This window comes from Canis lupus, chromosome 6 (genome assembly GCF_011100685.1).
Source record: "Canis lupus familiaris isolate Mischka breed German Shepherd chromosome 6, alternate assembly UU_Cfam_GSD_1.0, whole genome shotgun sequence".
Taxonomy (NCBI): domain Eukaryota; kingdom Metazoa; phylum Chordata; class Mammalia; order Carnivora; family Canidae; genus Canis; species Canis lupus.
In genome coordinates, this window is record NC_049227.1 from 11,615,879 (window position 1) to 11,628,373 (window position 12,495).

The 12,495-nt window shown below is 40.6% G+C and overlaps 1 protein-coding gene across 4 annotated transcripts in view; it reads left to right on the forward strand.

Moving 5' to 3' along the window:
- USP42 (ubiquitin specific peptidase 42) overlaps window positions 1-12,495 on the forward strand; it is a 71,885-nt gene that overhangs the window by 50,105 nt on the left and 9,285 nt on the right. For all 4 annotated transcript variants that reach the window (XM_038539480.1, XM_038539479.1, XM_038539482.1 and 1 more), the window contains 10 exons: window positions 1,613-1,723; window positions 3,729-3,831; window positions 4,734-4,801; window positions 5,505-5,575; window positions 6,670-6,752; window positions 7,768-7,879; window positions 8,650-8,790; window positions 8,969-9,069; window positions 10,169-10,322; window positions 11,709-12,425. In XM_038539480.1, the coding sequence (XP_038395408.1) occupies window positions 1,613-1,723; window positions 3,729-3,831; window positions 4,734-4,801; window positions 5,505-5,575; window positions 6,670-6,752; window positions 7,768-7,879; window positions 8,650-8,790; window positions 8,969-9,069; window positions 10,169-10,322; window positions 11,709-12,425 (1,661 nt within the window). The remainder of the gene's footprint in view (window positions 1-1,612; window positions 1,724-3,728; window positions 3,832-4,733; window positions 4,802-5,504; window positions 5,576-6,669; window positions 6,753-7,767; window positions 7,880-8,649; window positions 8,791-8,968; window positions 9,070-10,168; window positions 10,323-11,708; window positions 12,426-12,495) is intronic.

Genomic DNA, 12,495 nt, shown 5'->3' on the forward strand with positions numbered 1-12,495 from the left:
AGATTCATGTAAACTACCACCTCTTCAGGACACAAAACTGTAGAATCACTCTAAAAATCTCCCTTATGCTCTCTGTAGACAGTAATTATTTCCTGAGCTATTTGTTCTGTCCTTTTAGACTCCCAATCACAAGTATATTTAGGAACTAACAGGAAGGAGTCCCACTGCTTACTGATTATCAGCTTATCTGTTTGTTGTTGTTGTTTGGGATTTCTGTGTTTCATTATGGATGATTTCTGCTGTTAAATCTTCAGGTTCACTGATCCTTTCTCCCCTTCTGTCTAATCAGTTGTTAATCTCTCCTGGTATGTTATTCATCTCAGAGATTCTACTTTTCATCTATAAAGTACATTTGGCTCTATTTCCATGGCTCCCTAACATGCTCGTGCTCTTTTCTAACTCCTTGAACATGTGACTATATGTATGATGTCTTTTTTAATGTCATTGTCTTTTGATTTTATTATCTGCCATTTCTGGGTCTGTTTCTGTTTATTTTCTCCTTGTTATGTCATTCTTGCATCTTTGCGTGCCTTGTGGTCTTTGATTAGAACTTTATTTATGTTCTGTGATGCTGGAGGTTTTTTTAAAAAAATTATTATTCTTATAAATATTTTTGAGCTTTATTCTGGGACACAGTTAAGTTAGTTGGAAATGATTTGAACCTTTCAAGACTTTTTTTTTTAATTTTAGCAACTTTTCTTTTTTTATTATTTATTTATTTATGATAGTCACAGAGAGAGAGAGAGAGAGAGACAGAGAGACAGAGAGGCAGAGACATAGGCAGAGGGAGAAGCAGGCTCCATGCACCGGGAGCCCGATGTGGAATTCGATCCCGGGTCTCCAGGATCGCGCCCTGGGCCAAAGGCAGGCGCTAAACCGCTGCGCCACCCAGGGATCCCCCTTTCAAGACTTTTAAAGCTTTGTTAGGCAGATTATGAGAATCCTTTAGTTTAAGGCAGAGTTTCTCAGTCTCAGCACTATTGATGTTTAGAACCAGATAATGCTTTGTTGTGGGGGCTGGCCTTGGCTTCTTGTAGGATGTTTAGCAGCATTTGTGGCCTCTACTCACTGGATACCAGTAGAACCAGTTAGTCATGAGCTAAGAATGGTTTTCACATTTTTTTTTAAAGTTGTAAAAAGGAAAAGAAAAGAAGAATATACAACAGAGACCCTGTATGTGGCCAACAAGACCAGAATATTGGCAGAGTGGCTTTCAGCCTCTTGTATGGTGACATTTTTGTACTATTTTAGACAAATGGTGGTATAAGAGACAACTTATTTTTCTAGTATAAAGAGTAGTTAAGATTACAGGCTTTGAATATGAAGAAAATATTTGAGTCCAATATGTATCTTCTACTTAATTTGACATTGGGCAAAAATTTAACTCTCTGAGCCTCAGTTTCCTCTAAAATTGAGCCAGTATATACTTATCACCTGGGTTTGTTGGTGAATTAAATGAAAATGAATGAAAATATGTAGCTGAAGGTGTGACACACAGTAGCTGTTGCTGTTACTTCACTTCAGACGTGTGCCCCTTATTTAAAATATTCTGTGATGTCTGTATGGAGTCATATTTTGCTAATTTGGAGGATTATGGTCTGTTATCTTTCAGGTCATGCAGAAGGATTTTGTATGATGTGTACAATGCAAGCACATATCACCCAGGCACTCAGTAATCCTGGGGATGTTATCAAGCCGATGTTTGTCATTAATGAGATGCGGCGTAAGTATCATCTGTAATAGTTTATGATAGTATTTATTAGGTAATTGGTCTTAATGGCATAATTGGTAAAAGACAAACTGCTGGTGTATTGTAGAAAACAAACATGTTTTATCATACATGGATATGTCTTTAAATAATAACATTTTTAGTAAAACATGCTATAGAAACATACTTTGAAACCTTAAATAATAATAAATATAATAAAGTATTCAATTTAATATAAGAAAAAAATTTTTTAAACTTTTAAGTGGGCTCCATGCTTATGGCAAAGCCCAGTGTGGGGCTAGAACTCAAAGCTGTGAGATCAAGACTGGAGCCAAGATCAAGAGTCAGACTTTCCACTGACTGAGCCACCCAGGCACCCCTCAGATTTAAAAATTTTTTAAACTCACTTTGTTAATAAAATCATTGATAAGTTTTACAGTGATTTCCCCAGATACTTGAATTACTATGCTGAGTTATACTATAATGTCCCACTGATTTCTTTTTTTTTCCCCCCACTGATTTCTTTAAATAGTTTTGAATTAGTTTTAATTCAGTGAATGGGTAATTATGCTATGTATATATAGCATCAAGAATTATGAAACTAGTTAATTATATGTTTAAAGCAACATGTAGACTCATAACAGCAAATTTGTGGATAATTTCACTTTTTCTATTTAATTTTTAAATGACTTGAAAACTTTCTTCTGCATTATAATGACCCTGAATAGGGTATGTGAAATGTTTTAATGCACTTTCTATATGTTTTTGTAATAAATTTTTACATCTTAATTAACTGAGTTAGGGAGAAAAATGCATACAAATAAAAAAGAAACCCTAACTGTTAATCTGGAATCTAGTGGGGTAATTATAGGGGTGGATAATTATACAATGACAATGTATAATCCTTTTGCCTAAAAAGTTGCCGAAGATTAAGAGGTGTTCTATTGGCCCTCGGCACTATTAACAGACCAGAGGAAACAACACAAACATTTTTTACTGTTGTTGTTAAAGATTTTATTTATTTATTCATGAGAGAGAGACAGAGACAGAGACAGACATATCACTGTTTGTTTTTTCAGGCAGAGGGAGAATCAGGCTCCATGCAGGGAGCCCAATGTGGGACTCCATCCCGCACCCAGGATCACCCAGGCAGACTCTCAACCACTGAGCCACCCAGGCGTCCCCCGCAAACATTTTTTAAACAGTGTTGGATCCTGGCAGAATCTTAGCTAGGGGAAATTTTATTTCTTTAGTGTTGTGTATATATAAGGAATGATTAATATTTTTAAACCTAGACTTTAAGAAAAGGTCATTGCTGTTTGTGTGCACATATTTCCACAAGCTCACATAACACCCAGCACAGCCAGTGGGATTATGGGATTGCCACTTATGTATGGAGCACTGGCAGAGCGCCGGCACGTCATACGAGACAGCGAATATATATTCACATAGAGAAATTTCTCTATTCATGATTTATTGTGACATTGTCTATATCTTGTTGTTTGTTGTGTCATTTTGTCTTGCGACTGTTTAGCCCATTAGAAACAGGGCTGCAGAGCTGCTCTGTAACTGAGATGCTGAAAACACAGTGTGTTCTGTGGGTTGTTGAGACAGAACTGAGATGGGTTCAGACTTTTATGTTTGCCGTGGATTCTCTTAGGGAGATATAGCACCAAATTTAATAAGATTGTATGTGCTAACATGTTTCGAACAAACATTTTGAGCATTTTGAACAAATTTTTGAGACAATACAGTTGAAGTTGAATTTATTCAAGGATAGTTTTTTAACTTGCTGCAAATCTGGGGTCTCTGGGCTCTTAGGAACTCTAGCCCATGTGCACTTGTAATGGTCTAAAAGGCATGGTGCTAGCTGTTCTTAGGATAGTTTGTGTTAGTGCTATGTCCTCATAAAATAATTATCAGGTATTTTCTAACCGACAGATGGTCATTACTCTGGGGAGTACAGCTGGGGCATATAATCTGTGATGATAAGGCTGATGTCTTTACTTAAACTTCACAGGTATAGCTAGGCACTTCCGCTTTGGAAACCAAGAAGATGCCCATGAATTCCTTCAATACACTGTTGATGCTATGCAAAAAGCGTGCTTGAATGGCAGCAATAAGTGAGTATAGCAAAGCATTAGTCATTTCTTCCCTTGGCATCACTGGCCTATCAGTTCAGTTTTGCCTTTTACGATGAATGCACAGAGCTGTGTGTTTGCTTCACTCTGACTTTGCACTGCCTTTTCCTCAAATGATTTCCCTTATTTTAAAATGATTGAAACATTTTAAAGGGGTGCTTACTATAACAATTTGAATTTAATTACAGATGTCAAGAATTGGGTATTGATTTGGCCATTACTTAATTTCTGAGTAGCAGCATCCCTTTGCAGATCTACAACTAACCACTTCTCCTTTCTAGTTTCTCCAGCATTTTTTCTGCTCCTCTCCACCCTCTGAAATTTATGTGTGTTCCTTGTATCTTTCTTAGTTTGGTCAATTACCAATTCCTACAGTTTCTTCCTTAAAATCTAAATGCAGACTCAAGAGGAAGATTGCAAATACAACTAGATACCAAATCCTAACCCACTTGCTATTGTGTGAACACACTTGGTAGATCTCCTGTTCTCGTTCCCACTGTTGCTAGTCTGCCTTGACTGGGCTCTGCTCACTTGTATGACAGACCCCAGAGCAGAGGAGAATGCTTTCTACTCCCTGCCTTCTTCACCAGCCAGTCCACACACCCAGTGTCATAGGTGTACTGCTTGCTTCCAGGTCAAATTCCTGCCTCATGTCAAAGCCCTTCTCAGTACTGTCCTATCTCTTTCTGCCTCTCCCCAAACCCTCAGTGTGTTCTGGTCCAGGCAAGATGACACTCTGGCTGCCGTGCATACTGATGTCTTTTTATTCCGTGGCTTCCTGTTTGAATTCTTGTTCTTTTATAGATGTCCATGCTTTTAAAATTCAGTCATAGCATCTGTAATTTTTGTACAACTCTTGTCTCATATCACTGTTTGTTTTTCAGATTAGACAGACATACCCAGGCTACCACACTTGTTTGTCAGATTTTTGGAGGATACCTAAGATCTAGAGGTAAAGTTTTATTTAAAGTTGTTGATAAAGTGATAATGAATATGGTTAGAAAAGTGCAGTAGGAAAGGTTTAGTACTGGAAAGTGTGTCTCCTGTCCCCCTCAGAGGCAGCCCCTGGCCCAGTTGATAGTATAGCTTTCCAGTACTTTCCTATGCTTGAGAAGCCTGGGAGTATGTTAGATAGATCTCTTTCCTTTTTCTCTTAACATGATAAATCTTTTTACGTTTTAGTACATGTAGGTAACACAATCTTTCACAGCTAAAGTAGAAATCTGTTTACTTGAGTCCCCTAACAATGGATATTTAGGTTGTTTCTAATTCTTTGGTGTTGTTATTACCATTAGTCATTCATGGAACATCCTTACACATTGCCTTTATGTTCATGTAAAAGTGTCCAAGTAGGATGGATTCTTAGAATTTCTGCATTAAGGGGTACCTGTATTTTAAATTCTGATGCTCCAGATCATCCTTCCAAGAGGTTATACCAGTTTACATTCCAACCAACAGCATACGTGGGCTGCATTCATGACACTTTGGCTCACACTGTGTGTAGCATTAAGTTTTTTTGCCCAATCTGAAAGAAAAATGTACTTTATTTTGATTTTTTATTTTGAAATAATAATATTGTGTTCTGTCATTTCAGTAGTTGGTATTGCCAGAAGGATTACACTTTGCTTATTCTTTGCATTTTATTTTCATTTCAGTCAAGTGTTTAAATTGCAAAGGTGTTTCAGATACGTTCGATCCATATCTTGATATAACGTTGGAGATAAAGGTATGTTTGCTAATTGTAGTGATGAGGTTAGAAAGACAGTCAAATTTTGTGTAACTTTTTCTGCAGTTCATTTATAACTTAGACTATAGGTACTAGAGAATGTGAATTGAAACATTTCCTATGCCAAGATTGTATTTAGAGGGGATTATGTAAGATATGTAGCAGGTATCATACAGACTTAAGAGACTTCATCTTTTTTCTGCCCTTTGACTTTTCTCTTGATAGGTCATGATAAAACCAGAAGCTGATGCCTGTATTAGCCCAATTTAGAGGATTGTCACTCTTTAGAAACTGTTTTGTTTCTTGCATTTTCTAAGCTATTTTTTGTTAAGCTTTTATTTTTCTGATGACAAATGTAATCCATGCTTATGATAGAAATGAAGTGTTGCAGATAGGTAGAGGGTCCCATCCCTCAGGATGAACCCTTAACAATTTGATATAAACTGTTCCACGCCTACTATCTACTGCTTATAAAAATAGGATTACACCTTAGGCCTGTTTGGCCACTTGCCATCTTCATGTAATTCTGCTTGGGGGCCTCTCTGTATGTATGCCTTGACAGTCGTGCCATAGTGCCCGGTGAGTGCAGACACCATGATGTACATGTCCGATTCCTTGCTGGTGCATATTTGGTTTGTTTCCAGTTTTTTTTTTTTTTAATTTTATGATAGTCACAGAGAGAGAGAGAGAGAGAGAGAGAGGCAGAGACATAGGCAGAGGGAGAAGCAGGCTCCATGCACCGGGAGCCCGATGTGGAATTTGATCCCGGGTCTCCAGGATCGCGCCCTGGGCCAAAGGCAGGCGCCAAACCACTGCGCCACCCAGGGATCCCTGTTTCCAGTTTTATGCTATTTTAAATAGTGTTGTGGTGAGAACTTGTTTACACATCATTCACTTTGATCCGCATGTTTTTTTTAACAAGGGGAAGATCATTTGATGTATACATGTATAAAAGTGAACATCATAATAAAAGAGAAATTTATTTCTACACAAAAATTCACATTTGCTTTTATACCTTTGAGATATCTTTTTCTTTTCTCTCTCAAGTGGCAGTGAGAGGTCACGTGGTGCTGATGCTGTTGTTCTCTTCCCAGGCTGCTCAGAGTGTTAACAAGGCATTGGAGCAGTTTGTGAAGCCGGAACAGCTCGATGGGGAAAACTCTTACAAGTGCAGCAAGTACGAGGATGTGACCACAGTGCTGGGGTGGGATGGGGGTAGCAGGGGGGTGGAGAGCACATAACAGTGGGGTAACTTGCTGTGGTGTTGGGGGTGTCTCAGGAACCCCCTCGAAACTCCTGTGAGCTCCTGTGGTGTCTGGGAAGACACCAGGTTTCCGTGCTCCCAGGGTCGGAGATGTGCACCTCTGTCCTTGGGAGGCTTGGTGTCCCATTACTGGGAAGGTTTGTGGGGGGCAGTCCACGGTAGCTGCCATGTAGAAGGGTGCAGCCCAGATGATGTGTCTGTGGTAAGCAGCGTTTTCATGGACTCCTTGTTAGGAGAGGCAGTGATGGAGTGGGGTTTACCTTCTAGAGCGATGAAGACTCTTCATCGCTCAACCCCCAGGATTGGGGTGGTATCTGCTGGAAACTTCTAGAGTTGATGATTGATTCATTGCTATATTTTCCTGTGAAATCAGGAGAGCCTCTATTTGAAGAAAGTCCTGCTTCACATGTTTTAATAGATTTTCATTTTAGAATCAGGTACTATGGGTGATCCTTACCAAATACTCAAGTCATTGGGGAATAAAGCTCCCCATGACCACAGGGACTTCTACTCTAAGCTCCACAAATGTTCTAATCTTTACTTATATTCTTTTTGTATCTGGATAGGGATTTGTTTGCTAAGAATTATACTAGCTTGAAAACTGATTAGCTTTCCAGTTTGTTTTGAATTGAGAGAAGTCTGTAATCACCTGATTTTAAAATTATCAATGACTGTGGCTTCTCAGAAACTGTTCTAGCTTCCTTTTTACTTTCATGCTAATTGAGCAATCTCCCGTTATAAATTTTAGTGTTTTGATTGTTGATTGAGAGCCATGGTGTTTCTTAGCTAGTAGCTTTCTTTTAGGTTTGGTGGAAATATTTCAGAGAAATAACAGTGGAAAGACCAAGATACCAAAAGGTGTGTGTGTGTGTGTGTGTGTGTGTGTGTGTATTAATCTTCTTAATCTTTTGTTTCTGTTTATTTCAAGGTGTAAAAAGATGGTTCCAGCTTCCAAGAGGTTCACTATACACAGATCCTCTAATGTTCTTACGCTTTCTTTGAAACGTTTTGCAAATTTTACTGGTGGAAAAATTGCTAAGGTATGTAGATAATATTAATAACCTTTTACATTGAGTCTCTCAGTAAATATCAAGGGCTATAAACGACCTAATTGAACAGTTCTGTTACCTGATTTCCTAAATTCTTCTAGTACTTAGTAGTGAGGAAAAAGCATTGAGCTAGTGGTAATGTGTTATGTATGCTTGTGAGTGTATGTTGTTTCACCTTTAGCTGGTTAGACTTTCTGATGATAAAACTGGTAACTATGATCTGCATGTGGGCTCTGTGGTCAGGGAAGGTGGTGAGATACAGGGAGAGCTGGTGTTGTTTGAAATCCAAAGAGGATGCCACTGCTAGATCTCAACACTCTTTTGTTAGAGTTGATTTTCCTATTTGTTCATATTTTCTGATAGTAACACACTGAATTTTCGTATTTTCTTTCTACTTTCTAAAATAGAAAATATCGGAAATCAGTAGTACATAAGAGATCTAAACAATCCTTTCCCAAAGTAGTAAAACTCAGTGAGACAGAAGTCCAGAATTAGTGTTCCATTGCATCCTTGGCCTGTTCAGAGGATTCACTTCATGTAGATCCTTGTTTGCTGCAAAGAAATCAAGAATACAGCGGGAGCGCATGAAATAACTTGGGCTCCAGGCTAATTATGTCTTTTGAAATGTGGTTCAGTGTGTTAGGTTTTTGCTTGAACATCTGAGGGTACTGAGCCTTGTGCACAGGTCTCCACGTGGATATGCAGAATGATCTGGGCCTTCAGAAGTAACCTTCCTTTATCCTCTTTCCATCTCTGTTTAGGATGTGAAATATCCTGAGTACCTTGATATTCGACCATACATGTCTCAACCAAATGGAGAACCAATTATCTATGTTCTGTATGCAGTGCTGGTACACACTGGCTTTAACTGCCATGCTGGCCACTACTTCTGCTACATCAAAGTAAGCAGACTTTACTGTTTTTAAAGTAGACTCTAAGGTAGCTCTGGCACTCTTAGGGGGCAAGGTGGGACTTCTACAGCTAAAATATGAAAGCCCATGTTTCTTATATTTCTCTTGCTCAGTGTTCCCTCTTTGTCTAATTATATCTGATTTCTCTTTTGTTGGCTCTCTTTTGCAGGCTAGCAATGGCCTTTGGTATCAAATGAATGACTCCATCGTATCTACCAGTGATATTAGATCGGTACTCAGTCAACAAGCTTATGTTCTCTTTTATATCAGGTATCATCAGGAAAACAGATTTTCACATTTTCTGTTATGTCATTTCTCTTCATCTCATCAACATATTTAAATTCAATTTTCGGTTATTTTTGAAACAGCAACTTAATGGTGCCAACAGAGTAAGGGAGGTAGTTTTGGGGTATGGATTAGGAGTTGGATTTAGCTTCCAGCTCCTTGGCAAGTTGACAGTGAAGCATGCCGAGAAAGGGCATGGTGATGGCATAGGAGGGTAGGCTGCTGCTGCTGGAAACACACAATGTGGGCCTGGGGGCTGAGGAGGCGATGTGTTAGAGGCCTTAGGAAGGGGCCTCTGAGGACCTGGATGTGGTCACTTCTCAACCACTGAGCATAGGCAGCCAGTCACCTTCCTAGGGCACACCTGGGTTGGCACCAACTCACTTCTCTCTTGTTGCTGCTGCATACTCTGACTTCACTAATTCCATTTCTGCAAGTATGTGGGCTTGGAAAAAAGTCTGATATGTGCTCCTAGGTATTGATTTATAATAGCTGAAAATTAAGAACATCCTAAAAATTCCAATATTAGCAGAATGAGCGTGTAAATTGTAGCATAATCCATAATAGTTGGACTATTACACAGCTGTTAAAAATAATTCTTATGATGCCTTTATTTTCTTTAACAATATGAGGAAGTGCTCAATATATATATGGAGGAAAAGCGGTTTGAAATCTTTTATACTGGTATTGAAAAAATCAATACAGGCTAAAGTTTGGAGGATATTCCAATAAATCTGAAGAGTAGATGCCTCTCATGGGTGAGATGAGTTACAATGTTTGTGTTTCTAACTTCTGAATACAGACTTCCTGTAATGGGATATATTGATAATTAGAAAAATATAAATAAACAGAAAATAATTCCTTTCAGGTAGTGGCATCTCCAGAATACACAATCAAAAATACCACTTGTATGGCTTTTGTTATATCCCTGTTGGAGCATCTGCCACTAACCTTGACCTAAGGGGATCCTATGCATAGCTCTGTGCACGGCAGCTTCTCAGTCTGTTCTCTGGGGGGCTACAGATGAATCTTTCCTAAGGTTGTGCCCTATGAAGCCCTAACCACTGTCACTTTCTGTCCCCAGGTCCCACGATGTGAAAAATGGAGGTGAACTCACTCATTCCACTCACAGCCCTGGCCAGTCCTCGCCCCGACCCGTGATCAGCCAGCGTGTTGTCAACAACAAACAGGCTGCGTCAGGGTTTATCGGACCACAGCTCCCTTCTCACATGATAAAGGTAACATTCCAGAGGTAGGATGTAATCTCTGTGGTAACTTTGGTATTGTCCAAAGCCTCTGGTTAGCACTGCTGTGGCTGCCATGTCCTTGTACAACTGAATTTCTTGTCAAAAAAGTTATTATAAAGTATTTTAAATATACAGAAAATTTCAGTGTATGAATATAATAAACAAGAAGAAAGTCTGAGTATAGGTATATTTAAATGCTAGAGATTTTTAGCTCTCATTTTGGACTTCCATTCTGTGAGTGGACTAAGTATTTGGGAATCCCTGATGGAGGCTGGAAACAGAAAGCAACCCTTTCACAAAGAATATTCTCAGTGTGTCCCTGTAGCCCTTTCAGGAGTGTGGTGTGTCCTGTCTGCCATCCGGCAGGTCGGACACACTTACTGGGAGAATCGGAGGGATGCCTCAGTCACGTGACACCCATATCTTCAGGAGGGAAGGCCAGACGTTCACTGGCCTTATGCAGTGATGATGGACAGCCTGTCTGCAAATGGAAGCACCCCTGCCACTTGCACCAAAGTGCTTAAGCCTTTCCGTTTGAGTGTGATTTGTTTTGAATCAGCAGATTGTCTAGTGTGCTGTTTTTTATGGATGTTGGAAAGTATTTGGGTTATAGTCAGAGTTGCAAATCAAATGCCTCTGGGAGCTGGGCAGGTAATGGGTTCCTGCATTGGGCTCTTAATAGTGGCGTCAGGACACCAGCCAGCTAGAGAGTATGTGTCCTGTGTGGAGAGTTGGCTAATACTGATTTTTCAAGGTTTTTTGTTTTCTTTCATGTGAAGCCTTCCAAAGTTAAGTTTAGCAAATAAATCAGATATTTAAGAAAACTCTGTGAAGGCCAGGCACAACGTCTCTGTGAATGAGATCTCACCCCTGGCCACCAGTTTGCCTCTAGGATAGAGCTGCATAGGTGGAGTCTGGAGCAAAACAGCTCATGAGTAGGATTCAGAGGGGACAGCACCCGAAGCAGCTCTTCTGTGTTTGCCCATGCCACCCATCTCCCTGGCTCCTGTGGTCAGTGGTAATTCCCCACTGGTGGGCAGTTCCTTCTGCCTATATAGCAGTGGGCTTCCAGGAAACCAGGCCGAGGAAAACATGTGACTCTGTGTCCAAGGGAGCCTGTTCATTTCTGTCAGAATGGAGCAGAAAGAATTTGGGCTTGGAGTTCTCAGAAATAGTTGTTGATTAATTACCAGAGAACACTGACCCATGGAAGGTTTATGGTGGTCAGAAGCAGATAGGAGGAAGAGGTGTTTCTAGGTGGGCGCCATGATATTCCAAAAAAGAAAAAAATGAGCAAAATGGGAAGGGCCTCCAGCCAGAGTGGATTCTTTTGTCCATTTCTGGGGCTCTCACCAGCTGGGGTCTTCTTTCTTCCAGAACCCACCTCACTTAAATGGGACCGGGCCATTGAAAGAAGCGCCGAGTAGTTCCATGTCAAGTCCTAGTGGAAATTCCAGTGTCAGCCGGGCTGGTTCTGTTAATGCTTCGACTTCTGTGCAAAACTGGTCCGTTAACAGGCCTTCAGTGATTCCAGAACATCCCAAGAAACAAAAAATCACGATCAGTATTCACAACAAGTTACCTGTTCGCCAAGGCCAGTCTCAGCCTAACCTTCACAGCAGTTCTTTGGAGAACCCAAACAAGCCTGTTCCCTCTTCTACCGTTACCAATTCTTCTGCAATACAGTCTACCTCGAGCGCATCTACGACAGCAGTTTCTAGTAAAGTCACAAAGCAGATGACCCCGAGCGAGTCCTGTTCCAAGCCTGTGATGAATGGCAAGTCCAAGCTGAACTCCAGCGTCCTGGTGCCCTATGGTGCTGAGTCGTCTGAAGAGTCTGACGAGGAGGCGAAGGGCCTAGGCAAGGAGAATGGTCTCGGTACGATTGAGAGCTCCAGCTCTTCTGTGCAGGATGCAGAAGACGATGAGGCCTCTCCGCTCGAGCTTCGAGAACCTCTTGCTCTAAATGGTGCTGACGGTACAGACAGTGACCTGCAGGAAAACGGTCTGTCCTGTGATGGTGCCAGTTGCCAAGTCCCACCTGCGCTACACTCAGAAAATCCCTTTTCGAAGGCGAATGGTCTGCCCGGGAAGGTAAGTGTGTGGGGGCCTGGGGGACAGGGAGGTGGGTGGGAGGAGGGTAGGCTTTCGACTCTCAAATACA